General features: G+C 45.0%; 1 protein-coding gene across 1 annotated transcript in view; it reads right to left on the bottom strand.

Annotated features, from left to right (window-relative positions):
- Positions 1 to 1,091: 1,091 nt before the first annotated feature.
- Positions 1,092 to 19,117, bottom strand: part of LOC101656501 (ceruloplasmin) — a 46,413-nt gene continuing 28,387 nt past the window's right edge. The window contains exons 13-18 of the mRNA XM_045295006.1: positions 18,511 to 18,639; positions 16,510 to 16,616; positions 15,200 to 15,401; positions 10,749 to 10,888; positions 3,656 to 3,818; positions 1,092 to 1,196 (exon numbers count right to left, since the gene is read on the bottom strand). Coding sequence (XP_045150941.1) covers positions 1,180 to 1,196; positions 3,656 to 3,818; positions 10,749 to 10,888; positions 15,200 to 15,401; positions 16,510 to 16,616; positions 18,511 to 18,639 — 758 coding nt within the window. The 3' untranslated portion in view covers positions 1,092 to 1,179. The remainder of the gene's footprint in view (positions 1,197 to 3,655; positions 3,819 to 10,748; positions 10,889 to 15,199; positions 15,402 to 16,509; positions 16,617 to 18,510; positions 18,640 to 19,117) is intronic.

The raw sequence follows: 19,117 nt of genomic DNA, 5'->3' as shown, positions 1-19,117 counted from the left end.
GCCTGGTAGCCGAGTAGGTTCCCGGTATCGATATTGCCCATTAACATTGCAGAGCCTGGGCCTTTTGTTCTAGTCCGGGGAAAATGGCAAAGATACATCCTGTGGCCTGTAGCTTGCCATTCTCCCTGCCTTGGACACAGCACCATCTATAGATTTACATTATAAAGATGTATTCAAATGCTTCTCCGTGTATAAGATTTTTGTTTTTAGAATTCACAAATGCTCTTGTTCAGGATAAAGTCTTGGTTCATGAGCCCTCCCACCTTCCTGAGCTAGACTTCAATTTTAATGGATTCTCATTGTCCCTTTTGCTAGTTCCACTCTGTGTTAAACAGGGTGCTCTAGAGAAACAAAACCAGGACACTTATGATTTTAGATAGATAGATAGAGCATGAAGGAATATATCAGCCAATTAGTCCACACAGCAGCACAGAGGGCTCAGTTTAACTCACTTCTGTGGAACAGTTAATATACTAGAAGTCCTTCAAATCATGAGAGCTGTTGGGCCCAAGGTCAAGGAAGCAGACAGCTGAGTTTTCCCTAGGGCAATGCAGGCAGTCCAGCCACAGACAGGAAACAGTAGGGCAGGTCATCAACAGGCAGCAGCTCAGAAACTTAGTGAAGGAGGCTGAATGGGATATCGAACTCGAGCAATGTAAGTCAACAGGATCCAACAGCCTCAAGCTCAAGCAATGCATACACCAGCAGCGTGGTGAAGCAGGTCTCAAAGGAACCTCAAGCTCTAGTGACGTGATCCACCGGTTGGCTGTCCCACAGGTTGTGTAGCTCACAAGTTGAGGCAGAGAACTAGCTAAAGCTGCCACATGCTGGCCCAATCACCAGAGCAAGAGGGAGAGAGGCAGGGCTTCCTGAGCCATTTATCTCTTTGCCCTCCAATAAAACCATGACCTTAATCCCACATGTTCCTGTTGGCCAGTTTGGCACAATAAACCTACCTATCACACACTCCCATTAATTAAAAGCCTGTCACACCTTTATAATGTCTCAGTTAACAAAAATATGTTATGTAGCAGTCTACACAGAAAATTTACCCAGAGAATTTTTATTTAAATCAATTTTCCGGATCCAGTTCATGAAAGCCTTTAGCACTGACCCCAATGCCTTCTTCCATGGAGTTTCGCTTCTGCGGGTGCGTTCGCTCTGTTCTCCACAGTCGTATCAAGGAGACACTTCTGCTGCAGAAAAGAAAGTTTCAAAAAATAATGACCAATAATGACAAAAAGTCTATATGAGGCTAAAGAACATCCTTCAAATGAATACTGTTGCTTTGGTTGCCTCATGTTTACTTATTAAATCAATCACAACGAATTCCCCAAACCAAATATAATTGATAGCACGCAATAACTTTGCTTCAGATATTTGCATATATGACCTATAGACTCAAGGTGAACCTTGACATATGACTTTAAAATCAGAATCGAGTTTCCCATGGTACCAATGTTAGGGGGGCGAACAACAGATTGTATGTGAATGGATATATGGAATGGTGTAAGATGTGGTAAAATAATAATAAGAGTTCTTAAGGGGTAAGGTGGGGAAAGGAGAGGATAAAGGGGAGCTGATATTAAGGAGTTCAAGAAGAAAGAAAATGTTTAGAAACTGACTGAGGCAGCAATTGTGCAATGCCGCTTGATGCAATTGAACTATGGAATGTTTTGAGATCTCTAAGAGCTCCCAATAAAATGATATATAAATAAATAAAAGCAAGATTTATTCTTTAGACAGTGCAAGGTGGGACTGGAGGAATAAGAGCCATAATCATAAGTAATAAGAACTACATCAGAAATAATGTTATTGGCATGACCAGGCCACTGTAGGTCAAGTTTAATTTGGGGATAATGAGCTTCTGTTCTTGTGAGAACTGTAGTTCTCATCACAGAAAGGTAGAGGCATGGCTACATGCTGGACTGCTCACTGGAAGGTCACTGGTTCAAAGGGACCAGTTACTGCTTTGGGCAGGAAGACAGCTGTCCCAGGCAGTCTGCTTCGGGAAGGAAGACAGCGTTGGGAACCCTATAGGATTCTGCTCTGGGTCAGAATCCACTGACAGCAACAGGCTTTTGGTTCTGGGTATTTAGAAAGGATTATAGGGGACTGCCAGACCCTCCATCGCCTGTCCCTGGCCCTTCAAGTAGTGCTGCAGAGAAAATATACACAGTACTCTCTCGCTGCCTAACACATTTTAAAATAGAACATGATATACATTCTAAACAGCGCTCTGGGTAATAAAACTAATTTAACCTTTACAGAGGCCTTGGAAATAATTTTTAAAAGGACAAGAAAATAAAACTCACTCAGAATTTCAGCACCCACAGAGACTCAATTAAGCAACCTAAGTTTTTTATTGCGCGTTGGGCTGCGATCTGCATGGTCAGCAGTTCGAGACCACCGGCAGCTCCGCAGGAGAAAGACCGGGCTCTCTGCCCCAATCCACAGTGACAGGCTAGGGAACCCACAGGGAGCCGCCAGGAGTCAGCATCCACTCAGTGGTACTGAGTTCGGTTGTTTTTTTATGATACATTAAACTCGGATAATATTTCAGGTAATATTTTATAGCATGCATTTTAAAATATGTAATAAGCAATTAGTATAAGCATTTACCAGTAAACATTTGAAGACAAGGTTTTAAAAAGGAATCTGACACTTCAGATGACAAAGGTAGTGAAATCTATAGATTGTTTGGTTTGTTTTCAGTTTGATTAGCATCACGTGATGCTGGGATGGGTGTTGTTGATAACTTTCTGAGTTCAACCACCTGGTAGAATTATAGAGTCAAAGTATGAGGATCATTTTGTAGGTTCTCTCTAGAGCTGTGGGATCAGTTTATATTCCCACCAAACTGTATCCGTATCCACTGCCTTACCACATAAGTTACTGATGTTATTATTAAAAACAATGTTATTACTAAAAAATGAAGTCTTTGTCAGATTGATAGCTTCACCACAAATTTATTTTAATCTTTAAGTGTAATTGTAAGTGATTTGATTATTAGGTTAGATTTTTTTTTTATAGGTTCAAGGGCCATTTGTAGTTCAGCTGTGAATTCCTGTTTAAATACATTATGGATACATTATATGAACCCACAAATTCTATTTACCTTTAGAGAATCTTTTACCAGATCAGGACCTAAGATTTATTAAGAAAATGAAACTAGAGAATCTTGGGTATTTTAAGACAGTAATCTTTGAATGCATACAAGGTGTGTCACACCATGCAAATGTTCCACACACCAGATACTTTTAAATAAGACACACAGCATTTACTTAAATAGAAGTGAAACCAGACAGTGGATAGTAATCTTTGAATGCACGAGAGGTGTGTCACATGGTGTAAATGGTCAATAGACTAATACTTACAGTATTTACTTAAATAGGACTGAAACCAGAAAGTGGATATAAGGATATAAGAAGACTCACAGCAACCCTGCAGGGCAGAGTTGAGTGGCTCCTTAGAGTTTCTGAGACAGCAAATCTTATAGGAGAAGACATCTTCATCTTTCGCACTCAGAGCAGCTGGTGGGTTTTGAACCCCTTGATGTTTGGTTACCAGTAGCAGTCTAACACTTATCTTACAGCATCACCAGGGCTCCTTTGACACATGGCTAGTTCCACTGGATTCAACTCATCGCTCTTACCTTCCCTTTCAACCACGGTGTAAACGGTCTGCATTCCGGCTATGATGTGACCGTTCACGTGGCAATGAAGTAGCCAGGTTCCAACGTCCACTGGAAACATCTTCACGGTGCTAAGGATCCCAGGAGGAAGGTCCTTCACATCAGAGTGGTACAGTCCGGAATCCTCCACAAAGAAAGGAAACATCGTTACTGGTCACTTGTCTGCCTTACCATCTGCTGAACTCCCAAATCATACTCATGGATTTTATTCAATGACAACGGGAGAAGCATTGTGTGAGCTTGCACAGCAGCGAGCACGAGGGGCGCTCCCTGCCCTGCTCCCTTAAGTCCAATTGCGGGTCTGGAGAAGGAGGAGGTCCCAGGTCAGTCTCGTGTTCTCTCTAAGGACAGCCCGCAAGGTGAGCCTGATTCTAGAGTACCCCACCTCGTGTTCATTGTCGGTTGTCAGAGGCCTGGCCAGCACTGACTCCAAAGGCCTGCTGGATCTCAGAGAACAACACAAAGCCCAAAGGGTCTAGCTGGAGTATTTCTAAGGAGGGGGTGTTGGTGATGAAGCATGCTTCTTTCTTTCTTTTTTTCTAGAAATAAATCATTTGATCAGGGGCTCTTACAGCTCTTTTAACATTCCATACAACAGTTGTATTGAGCATATTTGTGTATATGTTGCCATCATCATTTTTCTAAACATTTACTTTTTATTTGAGCCCTGGGTATCAGCTCCTCTTTTTCCCCTCTCTCCTTCCCTCCCATCTTTGTAACCCCTTGATGAATTATAAATCATCATTTTTATATCTTACACCGACCGCTGTCTCCCTTCCCCCATGGTTTCTGTTGTTAGTCCCCCCGGGGAGCAGGGACTGTGTGGTTATGTGTCAATCATTGTGATCTGTTCCCCCTTCCTCCCCTCCTCTCCCACCTTCTCGCTACCCTCCTGGTATCACTACTCCCATTTCTGTTCCTGAGGGGTGCCTCTGACCTTTCTGGTCTAGCCAGAACTGGAAGGCAGGACTTGGGTCAAGAGAGTGGGGGCTGAGGAAGTCTCAAAGAACAGAGGACTAAGGATGCGTCTTTGTTAAGCTGGAGCTGTATCTAGAAAGTGCCTGGTGACAGGAAGGAGGAAGGCGAAGGAGCAGGAGAACGGGAGCCTCGGGAGACAGCCCTCGCAGGCAGCCCGGTCGACCCTCTGGCATGTGGGCTGTGGGCTGATGGCCTTTGTGGCTTAGCATTTCTCCTAAGAACAGAGTTCAGTGTTAGGAACGTGATCTTCAGAAACTACTTTGGGTTGGAAAGACGAAGCCCCAGAACCTGATGGGATACAGTAGGAGGGGAGTGATACAAAGCTCTGGTGGTACTGTACACTAAGTGGTGAGTTGCTAACCTAAAGGTTGGTGGTTCAAACTCACCAGTGGCTCTGCAGAAGAAAGATGAGGCTGTCTGTTTCTGTAATGTCTAAAGCTTCCAAAACTCTAGGGAACACTTTGTCCCTATCTAATAGGGCTGCTAGGGGCCGGAAACAAGTAGATGGCAGCGAGGTTTTGAGAAGAAGGAGCCTGAAATAATTTGAGGAGAGAGATCTCTGGGGAGGCCTCCTGAAGGAGAGTCAGAGACACAGGACCAGGGAGTGAGGGGGAAGCAGAAAAGCCAGAGAAGCACAGGGCTGGGCATGCGGGAGGGATAGTTAACTCCTACCACTCCTAATAGTTTGCACAGAATCGACTTTGACTCCTTGTGACTCCCCATGTGTCCAAGTGGAGTTATGGTCCCAGGGATTTTCAGTGGCTCTTTAAAAAAAAGATTACCAGGTCTTTCTTCTGAGGCCCTGAGTAAGCTTGAACCAGCCAGCTGTATGTGGCTGGTTGGGACACCTTGGGACTCCTAACTAAAGAGACATCCAATGTCAAGTGGCAAGTGCTTTCGCTTTGTAGTGCTGCAAAATCACAACCCACCAACCAATCTCAATCCCTACCGTTTCACTTAAAGTCTTTGATCCACACTAACCTCACGTTGTGGTTCTGAGAGGAATCAAAGGAAGTGAGAAGTGGCCCGTTTCTGGAACCACACCATATTCTAGAAGCATATTCTGGAACCACCATAGAGAGATGAGAAGACACCAGCTGCGGGAGATGCGAGGCAAGGGAGAGGAACAGAAGCAGGAGGTTGGAGTTGGGGTGATTCGAAGAGACTTCGGCCTCAAGACTCTGGGGCTATGGCCCGCAGACAGCGGAGACGGCTGCCATGATCCTGGCTGAGTGTTCAGTCGGGGCTCAAGCCCTTGTTCTTTAGGAGGGTTGGGAAATTACCATAGGGGGCCTTGGAGACAGATCCCAGGTGTCGGACCATGCTGAGAATGACAGGAACTGACAATGTCCAGGGCACCGGTCCTCGGGTCATAGAACCTGGAGTCCTGAAGCAGAGGACCGGCTTGTCGCAGGACCAAGCTCGTAACTGCAGAGTTACCGCCCTCAGGAATTCCAGGGAACCAATGCAGCAACTGTGTCCGTGTTGCCAGACTGCAATTCTCCCCTTGATGAGGGGGAGTAGGAGAGATCACCTGGAATGGACCAGGGTTGAGAACTGATAGCCAGGCCCTATTTCATAGATACAGTCACTCTCAAGGGAGGCGGTTTTGTGAAGTGGTTATGAGTCAGGGTTCTAGAGTGAGAGCGAGAGTTCACATCCTGCTTCTACCACTCGCTACTTGTGAAATGGTAGGGAAGTTCTTTGCCTTCTTAACCCCGAGTCTTATTTCCCTGCAAAATGGTGGCGAAAGGGTACCTGTTTCAGAGGGAAGTTGTGAGGATTTGGTGAGAAGCCCCAGACAAATTATCAAGTCCAGTGTCTGGCAGATAAGGCACACCGAGTACTGTTGGCCATGTGCTGTGTAACTTGGTACTTTGAAGTTCCACTTAAGCAGTTAAGCACTTGACCGTTGACTGTAAGAATGGCCACTTAGACCACTTGGGAAGCCCCTCGGAAGATGGGCTTGGTGACCTGCTTTGGAGAGGCCACAACATTGAAGACTCTCTGGAGCAGTCCTGCTCTGTACCCCTGGGGGACACCAGGAGTCAGAACTGACTCAAGGGCAATGAAGAGTAACACTATAATCACGTCTGCAGCTGTCGCTCTTGGAAGATGTCTTGGCAGGTTCTAGGCACATTAGAGGCACGATGACCATATTTCAGACAGCTCTTACATTACGACTTTTGAAGTCTTTAACATAAACCATTATGAACTTAATAAAAGGCCTACTTCCTAGGTTTTTGGTTGAAAAATATGATGAGATGTCTCTCTATATTAAAAGGGTCATTATTATTGGAGTTGAGTGATGGGTGATGGTGGTTGATTATATTATTCTCTCTACTTGGTATGAAGTTTGGTTCCCAGGCTGTCCAAAAAATAATGTCAAGAGGAACAGATGTGTTTATTAGAGAGTGGGAAAGGAATCAACACATCAATAATGGTTTGTACAAACCAAATCATGCACACCCATTTAATTAGCTTCTAAGCCTTTGTGTAGGAGAGAAGCTAGGAGCATAATTCATGCCAGGGGGGTGGATTAAATGTTTAGGTGTCAAATGCAAAGAATAGAACTTCATCCTTACTGACATGCAGGAATGTTTATATAAGGGATTGGGATGCGGAAATAAAGACGATGCTTGGCAAGTAAATGCATTTCACAAATTTGGAGATTTAGAGGGGGAGGGATAAACTGTTGAGTGCTTGTAGTAAATTAGAGAAATGACCAGGCAAAAGAGGTCAGTTAAAAGAAAATGGTCAGGTGTAAGGGAGCCTGGTGAAACAGCAGGGCAGCTCCTGGCTGCTCACCAGAAGGCCAGGCTCCAGGGGAGAACCCCGAGGCAGTCTGCTTCTGTAAAGGTGACTGCCTTAGAAGCCTTTTGGGCCATCTATGCCCTCCTCTAGCCTTGCTCTACCTGATCGAGAATTGACTTTGTAGCAAAGGGTTTGGGTTTGGTTTGATTTGGGCCTGAGAGATGGAGAAGAAACACTTTAGACCGAGAAGCTGTAAAAAAATCTGGAACCATGAACAAAATCTCTCTAGGACTAAACATTAAAGTAAACCTGTGGACAGGCTGAAATGCTTGTTAGGTGACCACCTGGATCCATTTGTTGAGTGGAAGTGGGAGAAATGCAGGAAAAAAGAGACAGGCTGAGTCTGGCCACTGACACCTGTGGACCTGGTTCGCAGGAGAAAACGAGAGTGGGTTGACTGGTCTGAAGTTCATGACCTAGCACAAGTGTGCTAGGCTTGTTGAGTATTTGTGATGAGCCCATGGTCTAAAAGTGAGGCAATCAAAGGGCACTCCGGTGAGGCTAAGTGAGGCAGCCCTCATTGAGTTGACCAGAAGCCGACCAGAAGAAGAGAAGGTATTTGAGCCTGTGAGCTGGTGAATGTTGCTGAAGATTTTATGGATGGCCTGTCCTGATTTGACTTTGCTTACGGATGCAGATTTCAGAAGGTTCCAACTGGAATAAAGATTCTTCACATCAAAGAATATGATTGTCTCCTCAGAGCAGTGAGTTGATCTACGAAGGCAGTATAGAAATTGGATACCCAAAATTGGGCAATAAAGGCATGAAGTGATTGGTTTGCAAACTTTAATAGGAGCTGGAATATAATCATAGGCTTAAGGCAGGGGAGTTATTTAGCTGCAATTGTTAGGCATAGCATATTTTTGTTTTATCACCTATAGAAAATTATGTTTAAATGAGGGTGGCACACATTGAATTATGTGCATTTTAGTTTTATCCTGTTAGGTACAGATATGATTTTATTATTGTTTGAAGGTGTATATGGCTAAAGAGTTATGTGAAAGTGTCAAATTGACAAGGGGTGGTCTGTGGTAGTTGCATAAACTGGTGTCAATTTGAGACTTGAGAGGACTAAGAGTGTAGGGGTGGGGTCTAGTCTGTCAATCAGGTCGCAGCCAATGAGGTCTCTGTGTTGGCATGGCCTTCTCCTGAGGATTCTGGGAATTCCTGTATTTCCTCTTTAAAGGCCGAGACCGTCTCTCTCTCTGCTCGGACTCCCTGCAAGACATCCCTGAGGAGAAGCCACATGGACCTAGCCTGATACAGCCCTGAGAGCTGGAGAAGCCACATGGAGACAGCTGCCAGCACTGAGATGCTTACAATGCCACTGGATTCACAAGACTTCCCACCCACTGGCCTGTGACCTTCCTGCATTCGGCATCATTGTGTGTGTTGAGTGAGTCTGAAGAAGACTTTGTAGATTGGTATCGGACCTATGGGCTAATATCTGACTTATGGACTTGATCTGGACTGGACTGGGATGTTTTCTCAATATTCAATTGCTCTTGTATATACCACCTCTTTCTTTCACATATACGAGTGTCTATGGATTTGTTTCTCTAGTCTACCTGGACTAACCCAACTAGGAATTCGTAAAAGAGAAAAAAGGATGGCAATAAGAAGAAGACAGTCTCCATGAAGCCATCTGACAACATAGACCTCACTTTGGTTTACAATGAGTCTCAAAGGAAGAATGAGTTCGAACCCACGTTGCAAATCTCAGTAGAGAAATTGATTCCAGCTAGAATTGCCCGTGCTGCTTTAAAAATGATTTAGGTGGAGAACTGGAGGTGAACAAAACGTTTGTTTGTTTGTTTGTTTGTTTTTAAATCAGATGATGCATGATTCCAATCACGTATTCTTTACAAGTGGAGGAAGATACTTTTGAAAGGAAGAGGAATGGTGCATATCATCTTAACCAGCCGATGGGATGTAGCCTCACTGGTATCAGGGTCTACTGGCATCGTAAGATTCTTGATGTGAGGCTTGGAAGGTATACACCATTGTCCATGTCACACGCTTGCCAGTGGTGCGAACTGTCAGACCAGGACAGAGCATGTGACATTGGGCAAAGCAGCTGACAGGGGCTCTTTAAAAACCAACCAACAAATGGAATCAACCGAATCGCTGAGAAGAGAATTTGTGATGTGATTGGGCATATCTGTGGGGAACTGTACGTTAGCATACATTATTATTATTATTATCAGTTATATTTCTCAAAGGACTTTTTGTTTTGACACAGATCTTTAGAGATACTAGTGAACATGGAAACATTAAGGATGGGCCTCTGGTCCTGTAATGGTTACTCGTTGGGCTGCAGTCTGCGTGGTCGGCAGTTCAAAGCCACCAGCAGCAGCTCTGCTGGAGAAAAACTGGGCTTTCTACTCCCAGAAACCATGACAGCCTCCGAAGCCCACAGGGGGTCACGAGGACTCAGCATGGACTGGAAGGAGAGAGTTGGTTTCTTTGGTGTTACCAAATGAAAAGGAAGTCATACCAGCGCAGATACATGTCCCCCAGAAGGGCTGCTAAATGACATTATTACAGAAAAAGATCAATATTGGGTTTGTTTTTAGAGCGATAAAAGGAAAAATATCTCTTTGGCTCACATATTGCTTGGAACAGTTGATGATCTAGGGACACAAATTAAGCAGGGGCTGTGTTGCCTGGTCATCAGTTATACTTTTTACTGTTTCTTGACTTACATCTCATCTCACAGACCATCGGCAGTAGCTTGGCTATATTTTTAAGTCATGATAATTTTGAGGCTGTGAGCATTCTGTTTTCCTTGGGTTAGAAAATGTCCTGACTCTTAGCATGCATATGCTTAGTATCTACAGATCAAGAGTCCGAATGCTTTGAATCTACTTACGATTGGATAAGAAAATTTACTTTAGAGAGGGAAAAAAATTGAGAAGATGCCTATGGGTGTTGAGGACATTTTTTTAAAGAGGGTTTGAAAAAAATTTTTTTAATTGGGATACAGTGAAACTAAACGAAGATTATAGGATTCTTATTTACATGTTGAGTGGCATCACATTTGCCTGAGAAATGTATTTCATTTGTTCACAAACATGTATTTTATGCTCATGGACTCTAAAGAGCTGAATGGGTAATTATTCATTTGATTCAATCGATTTCTGACTTGAACCTGCACTGTAGCTGGTTCGCTTCCCTTTCAGCAAGACTCTCTGGTCATTTCATCCCAGTAACTGGTTCACAGGGCACTGCAGCCATTAAAGGACATGTCAGAGGTTCTTACCGTGTATAAAAAGCTGTGGCCATGAAAATGAACCATGTGCAGGTCAATTTCACCTCCAATGCCAATCAAATACCAATTCACTTCATCTCCAACGTGGAATGTAAAACCTTGATTGTTTGCAAACATTCTTCCATTAATTGCTGTGGGGAACACAGTTTATGACATTTAACAAGGTGGCAATTCCACCCCCCGCCCAATATCTTACAGGCAATGTCATGAGTATGTTTACAGGTAATGAGGATTTTAAAGTGAGCCAGAGGAACTGGGAACATTTATGGCTGTTCCTCATTCCAGAGAGTTCTTGCGCAAGAAAATGCAGCACCAACTCTGTTCTGGCATAACCTGGTCAGACTTGACGAGTTTACAACTAAGGGCTTTTAAATTAGTAGTGGGGTATGGGGATTTAAAATCCCCATAGGTTTAAAGCACATCTAAAAATATCACTGGAGGTGAAGAAAGCTCATGGTGTCCGGCTATCAAATGCTACAGCATCTGGGGTCTTAAAGGCTTGAAGTTAAACACGTGGCCATCTGGCATGGAAGCAACAAGGCACACATGGAAGAAGCACACCAGCCTGTGCGATCATGAGGTGATGACGAGAAGAGGTGTCAGAAGTTCAGAAAAACATGCATCCAAACTGATGTGAAGGGGAGTGGAAGTAGTGGGGACCCAAAGTCCACAAGCAAGACAATTGAAGAGGTCCTCATAGTAGGGTCTCCTGGAACAGAGGATAAATCCAGGGTGCTGTGTGGCACTGATAAACCATGTAACTATCCTCTGGTTCTTTAAGGTTTTCTCCCCTTACTACTGTGTCCTTACATGACATAGTTCATTGGTCATGTTAGACATGTGGATATTCCTTTGTACATTTAAGATCGCTCAGTACATGGTGGTCAAGACAGATGGCCCCTCAGAAACAGTGACAGGAGTAAGGGTTCCCAGAGGGGATGGGAAGTGGGGTGAGGAAGGGGAAGATAGGTGAGTTGACAGCTTTGCTGATTGTAGAACCCCACCCAATGGGATTGAACAACAGAACTGGATGGGAAGAGAAGAGGTATGTTGGAATGAGTGCGATACGTCAATAAAATATTGTTTAAAAGATAAATAAGTAAAAATGAAATTAGAAACATCCTTGAAGACTTTGCTAGGAGTGAACTGCTTGGGCTGCTAACTGCAAGCTCAGCCATTTGAAACCACCAGCCGCTCCTCCCTGGCGAGGAAGGCAGCGCTTTCTACTCCTGAAAGGACTTGCAGGTTCAGCAGCTCCCAGAGGCGCTTCTGCTCTCATCTGCAGGGCCAGGGAGCTTGTTGTTGTTGTTACTTAATTTTAACTTCACAATCTCCCATTTGTTTACCTGGAAGGGCCATTTACCTGCCGTGTAGGCCTCTTGAGTCTCCTCTAGTCTCTTCTCAAAAGGAATAGAAACAACACATTTTAAAAATTAAAAATATACCATTTTACTTTTCTGGTTTGTGTAGGATCTCTTTAAATGCCTGAATACAACGTGACAAGTATACGATTTATAACTATCTGTGGAGGGGTGAGCTTTAAAGTTTCTGTCGATGGGGGTATACGAGAAAAAACTAGGAGGTCCTTTCCCAGAGGCAAACCCCTAGCCAAACTCCCTGCCAAGCAGTTGATCCTGACTGACAGTGACCCTGCAGGGGAGAGTAGCGCTTCCCCTGGGAGTTCCCGAGACCGCACATCCCCATTGGAGGAGGCAAGTCTCATCTTTCTCCCATAGAACAGCTGCTAGCTCAAACCGCTGACCTTGCAGTGAGCAGCTGACTGCATAACCCACCATGCCAACGTTACACTACAGACATGTGGCTGCAGGAGCTGTTGAACCACAGATTCTGACTTCCTAGATCTGTGGCGCCCGAGAGCCGGCTTTGTTAAGGGCCCCACAGATGCGGAGACGGCCCGTCCGTGGACTGTGTGTTAGACGACATGATTCAAGTGAACCGATAGCCAGGGCCGACATGCTGCTGGCCTGATCTGAGAATACACACCTGTTCCTGTCATGCCCGAGGTCAGTGCCCTCGGTGTCTCTGGCACAGAGGGTTTTAACAGAGGTGACTCTGGCCCCAGAAGACATTGCGTCATTCGTGGAAGCGTGTGGTTGCCACCACTTGCTGGGAGGTTGTTACTGGCATCCAGTGGGTTGGATCCAAGGATGCTGCTAAACACTGTACTATCCCAGCCATCCACAGCAAAGAGCTACCCCATGTCAGCGTGCCAAGGCTGAGAAAACACTGGTTTAGAACAAGTCCACATTCATAATGGAGGATTTGAGGTCTTTCATTCTGCTAGGTAGTTGGAGGCTGGTACAGGGGGAAGAGGTGTGATCGAAGAAAGCTAGCAGGACTTTTAACGCCAAAGCAGCGGTTCTCAGCCTTCCTAGTGCTGCGACCCTTTCATGCAGCTCTTCATGTGGTGGTGACTCCCGATCATAAAATTATTTTCGTTGCTACTTCATCACTGTAATTTTGCTACTGTTATGAATCGTCATGTAAATATCTGATATGCAAGATGTATTTTTATGGTTACAAAGCAAACATCATTAAAGCATAGTGATTCATCACAAAAAATATGTAATTATATATTGTGAAATATTTATTCCTAATGACAAATCAATGAACTTGTGTCTGGAAGCATGGTGCAGCGGGGTACTCTCCTCAGTGGGTGTATCTGCATGTGGGCAGACCCACCTGGAGACGGATAGAGGAGCGGTGTCTCGGTTCCTAAGACCATCGGAAATACATGTTTTCAAATGGCCTTAGGCGACCCCTGTGAAAGGGTCATTCGACCCCCAAAGGATCATGACCCACAGGTTGAGAACCGCTGCAGTAAAGAGAGTTGGAGATGGCTTCTGCACATGCCAGCCCAGCACAAAGGAAGGTTAAGGGCAGACTCATCAACAGAAGCGACCTGTGATGGTGGAGATAATGGAGGGGCCTGGGGAAGACTGAACAGAGGTCTGCGTCTGGGACAAGAGCATAGCATGAAGGCTGGGGTGCCGGGACGCACATACCTTAAAATAGGGGCACAGGATACTACAGAGCAGCAGCCAAGAGCTGAAGACCCTGAGGAAAAGCAGCCTATGGTGGGAGGTCTGCAGAATGTAAGGCTTTTTGACTAGCTAAGGCCCTTTAGATTTCTTTTCCAAAGTGTTCCCCTTGCATAAATTCACTCTCTTATTTCAAACCTTTTCTCTGGCTCTCATGTAAAGCATGTCCTTCAACTGAAATCTTTCTTGTGAGCAGTACAAGAACTGAGGAGCAGAGAGGCTTGAAACTCTGAGTCTCTTCCCGGTAACATTCCAAGGGGGGGTTAGCTTAGCTCATGGGCTTCAATTTTCCTGGAATGTCATTCCCGCCTTTCCTATTGGATAGATTCAGCTCAAGGCCTTCGGCCCTTCCTGAAAGTTTCCTTGACCGTCCACATCAGAAACTAAAGCCCAGCACTGCTTATCTCCCTGTCATAGGAAACTCCCAGGATGCCTTCCATTGGGGGAATGGACAAGTTTCACTGGAAGGAAGAGAGCCCAGATCTGATAGGCCAGGGTGGGGCTTTGTGGCCCCCACAATGCTTATTACAAGCTACAGGGAGAATGCATGTTGTCCTTGAGTTAATTTTAAATTAACATCCATTTCCTCATGGGAGGAAGCAACAAAGCAGAATAAAGAGCTTGAAGTTTATCGTATTTAAATGGATCTTGGTTAAAATAAAGAGCTTGAAGCTTATTGTATTTAAATGGGTCTTGGTTACTGCATGGCCCTGGGAGGCATTAGAGACTGCCAGCTGCTCTGAGTCGGAGGTCTATAACTTGTGGCCAGTTTCAATCTGTTCTGTTTCCCTGGAGCTCTGGGGATATAATGGGCTATGCGATGGGGTGCTAACCAATCACATCAGTAGCTGGAACCCACCAGCAGTTTCTCAGGAGCCAGATGAGACTGCTCCCATAAAAATGTATAGCCCCAGAAACCACATATCGAAGTTCTAATGAAGCAGAATTGATTCAATGGCGGTGCTTGGGTGGTAGCGGCTGGTTGCCTTGTGGTTCATGAGCTAAGTGTAGTTTCCAAAACCCTTTTCAAATGGTTGAAAACAGAAAGGAAAGCTATGGGAAATACACATTTTCGTGGCCGTCAGCGAAAGTTTATGGGGTCGTGGCCACATTCATGTGCTGGGCTGACGTATTGTCTCTGGCTGACAAACTCATCTTGTGGACGGCAGCTGTGGTCGGGCCCGGGATGGCCGTGGCAAAAGCCCGGTGCCCTGTCATCTTGCTCCTTACAGAAAACACTTGTCAACCCCCTGGTCTAGAGGATCGACACCACCGCTCTAAGGGACTGCAGTCTAGACACTGTGCGAGCTTGCTATACATGACCTCGTCAGCCCCGTTCCTGTGGACTGGCCTGATGAGTCATGACACAGCAGACGTTACCGTGCATTTTGTTGCTGAGTTCAAACACATCGTTCTCCTTCTCAATGTTGTCTGGGTCTGAAGCATACGTTTCGATATTCTCTTTGAAGTACCAGGATACGTTCTCATCAAAAACCATGAAGAGAAGAACACGGTGAAGCAGGCTGGGGTTGCTGTCCTTGCGACATATGACCAAGGTCCCTATCAAACCGCTGTTCAAATCCTGAGACGGCAGAGCAAGCTGATTAACTTATCATTGCCTTGTGAGTTGTTATTAGATCATAAGATTTGAGCTCACAGTTTAAAAAAAACCAAGTCAGACAATAAAAGAAACAGAATCGAGTTTTTGTTTTCGTGAGACCCCATCCAAGTTTTTAATGATTGCAATCCTAAGGCTGAAGAGTTAAAGAGCAAACCGTTTAGCATGTTAAATCTTTGATTTGAAGAAAAATTGTGTTCTGTCTCATTAGAGTTGATGTCTGCAGAGGGCAACAAACTCTCGAGTTTTAGACACATTCTGCAGTGAACTTAGCAGTATTCTAAAAATTACAATTACGAGGCCACCCTTTGATTTGCATTACAATTATCTGAAGAGACACACCAGCCCCCTAGCAGCCTGGGATTGCTTTCATCATTTGGGGGGGATGGGGGGCTCTCTCTTTGTTTAGCTGTGTGATCCAGGGAGTGCAGGGGCCACCATCAGTTCAGAGAGACAACTATAGGTTTTAATGCAAATGAACTTGGACATCAGAGGGGAGAGTTTTAAAAATACATCTATTGATTTCTCATTAATCATAGAATTTTGGAGCTCCTTGTTTTGTTTTCTGAAGCCAAAATCATATTCAGTGTAACAGAAGATGGGAAATTATACTCTAAGTAGACATAGTTTCCAAATCATAGTGGCTCTCGTGAAAATCTCATCAAATTAGCCATCATCATTTGATACTTTCTTTTGCTCTAAAAAGTGCAAACTGGTGGCGTATTAAAAGCTGAGTTGAATGTTGGCTACTTGATAGACTATTTAGCCAGAGCCCTGGTGGGGCAGGGGGCTGAGTGTTGGGCAGCCAAATGCAAGGTCAGCAGTTAGGGACCATCTGCAGCTCTGCAGGAGAAGCCTGCGGCTTTCCGCTCCTTTCAAGATTTACAGCCTCCCAACCCCCCGGGAGCAGTTCTCCTCTGTCCTATGGGACCATTACGAATTGGAATCAACTCTACAGGAGTGAGCTGGAAGATTCCGCACAAACAAACAAACTAAAACCAAGACAAACGTATCTTTCCAGGATTCATTGTAAGAGGGCACAAGATAAAAGCTAGTTTGATTTAAGGTGTACCTTAAGGTAGTCCACAGTTGAGAGATAAACCATAGGTATGCACTCAAAGTCCTTTGAGGTAGGACTGCTTCTTTCAGGAATCTTCCAGATATATGTCTGAATTTCTCCTACGGAAGCAAATACAGTGTGTTTCCAGGCAGTTTTTTAAATAAGGTATCTTGATGGAGGACCAGAGAACGAGAATGCACGAAGCCCACCAATCCCAGCTCAGTCCTAGCCTCTGCTCTGGTTTCACTGCTCTGCTAGCCTGGTCATCTCCTCAGCGTGCTTATATGGTCTGGGATGCAGTTCCCTTGGAGCTTGAAAAGGGGAGCTTCGGGATCTGGTGAGATGTTGCATCCTAAGCTTTCATTGTTGCCGTGTCTGGGCCACAGTGTGAGGTCAATGTCATGTCAGTGCTGGCTCCCTCGCTTTCTGCTTTGTCATCCCAGCCCAGGAAAGTTGAGAGTCATCCCATCTTCAGAATTCCTTAGAGGGTTGGTTGGCCAACAATTTATTATGTCTGCATCTTTACCCAACTCTGCCTTCTGTCCAGTCCTCCTCCTTACTCTCCCTCTCCAGAGTCACTGAGCCCAAAGACATGATCATAACGATCACACAAACCTCTGGCACACGAATCTTTACTTCAGAGCCTGCTGTGTGAACATTTAATTTCTTTTTTATTTTTTAATCACTTTATCAGGGTCTCATACAACTCTTATCTCAATCCACACAGACATCAACTGTGTAAAGCACTTTTGTACATTCATTGCCCTCATTATTCTCAAAACATTTCCTCTCCACTTAAGCCCCTGGCATCAGGTCCTCATTTTTCCCCTGCCTCCCTGCTCCTCTCTCCCTCATGAGCCCTTGATAATTTATAATTTATTATTTTGTCATATCTTGATCTGTCTGACTTCTCCCTTCACCCACTTTTCTGTTGTCCGTCCCCCAGGGAGGAGGTCACATGTAGATCCTTGTAATCGGTTCCCCCTTTCCAACCTACCCTCCCTCTGCTGTATGAACAATTTAATTAAAAGGCAACACTTTTCTTCTGAGCTGGTTATGGTGAATAATGAGTTGTACAGTGGTGAAGGCAACAGTGCTGATACATGAGGTTCATCGGCGCTCCTGAGCGATTCCACTCTCTTCAGTGCCCTCTCTCATCTTGCAGTCAATGGCAACCATAGCACTTGACTGGCATAGCTGGAGAGGAGCAGCTGGCAGTTGGACCAGAGCAGAAAGGCTAAGAGAGCTACCTTCGAGGAGAATTGATAGACCAAGGGAGGTGGTGCCTGAAGACCAAAGGAAGACTCGCTTCACAACTTTGCTCAGGGGGCCCCAAACTCGACTTGCAAAAAGGACTTCCCTTCTAAACTTCCTTCAGACCCTCTGTAGTCTATGGAACTTCCTCCTCTGCAGCTGCACGCTTACTTAAGAAAGAACATTTGCACCCTTGTGCTGCCCCGCAGCGTTGTTGTTGTCCTTGGGCGCTGTAGGGAATAGCTTTGACTTAAAGAGACTCTATGCATAACAGGACACAGCACTGTCCTGTCCTAACACTCATCCTGCTTGAGCGCACTGTTATCTGAAGGGGTCATCTTCCAGCACCATAGGAGCCTACCTTCCGCTGCCACTTGCAAGGTTCCCAGTGGCTAATCCTAATTTGGTGGCATTGTTGGGTAGGCATTAGACTGCTAGCTATAGGATCTACTGGTGGGGAGAGTGTTGAGGCTCTCTGCTCCCCTAAAGATTTACAGCCTTGGAACCCTATAGAGGATCACTATTAATTTGGAATCTACTTGATGGCAATGGGTAGCATCCTTCAGAAGCAGGTCATCTATTCCTTCCTCCTACTCTGTCCCTAGTCTGGAGGCTCCCCTGAAACCTGTTCCCTGGGAGAGACCCTGCTGGTATTTTAAATTCCAACGGCCTAGCGTCCAGCATCACAGCACCATGGGACCAACTGACCTAGGAGTGAGGACGAGAGCTTTGGGATCTTTCTTTCCCCACAGCAGTTACCTGGCTGTGTGGGGACAGCAGTGGAGTAGCTGGTTGTCACTCCATGAGAATGAATGGAGTACGGTCTTGAGGCTTTGTTTTTAAATACGATCTGGAGTGCAGAACCAGGGTGTACAATTATTAATGGACCTACGGAACACAAAACGGGGAAATGTACACAAAAACTTTTGGTTTGTTGTTCATTGTAAGTGGCGTCACCTGCCCTGTCAATTATTCACACATTCTTTACACAATGGCTTAATCTTACCCTCTTACTGAACATGCAGCCAAACGAAACACAAACCCATTTCACAAGTGGATCATTGTTGATTTATGAAACATGGGGTTTTCCCCAGGAAAAATTGAAATCATCTGGATTTTTTTTTTTAATAAGTGCGGTCGCTAGAAACTTTCCTTTGATAAGCAAACTCAAGAGGTGGGCGTAGAGCCGGAAAGAGTACAAGTTCATTCTGATCAGTACCTCAGGTCATCTGTTGGGTGTCCCAGCCAGGAAATGGCCTCTGATATTGTGGTAGTTACGTAATCTGGTGTCAATTTGAGGATGAAGAGGGTAGGGGTGGAGTCTAGCCTGCCAATCAGTATATAGCCAACGAGGCCTCTGTGTGGG

The sequence above is a fragment of the Echinops telfairi genome, unplaced genomic scaffold (genome assembly GCF_000313985.2).
Source record: "Echinops telfairi isolate 266 unplaced genomic scaffold, ASM31398v2 ScPeMD7_4225;HRSCAF=4972, whole genome shotgun sequence".
Taxonomy (NCBI): Eukaryota; Metazoa; Chordata; class Mammalia; order Afrosoricida; family Tenrecidae; genus Echinops; species Echinops telfairi.
Note: the sequence above shows the minus strand (reverse complement) of the source record. Positions and strands in the feature narration are given on the sequence as shown.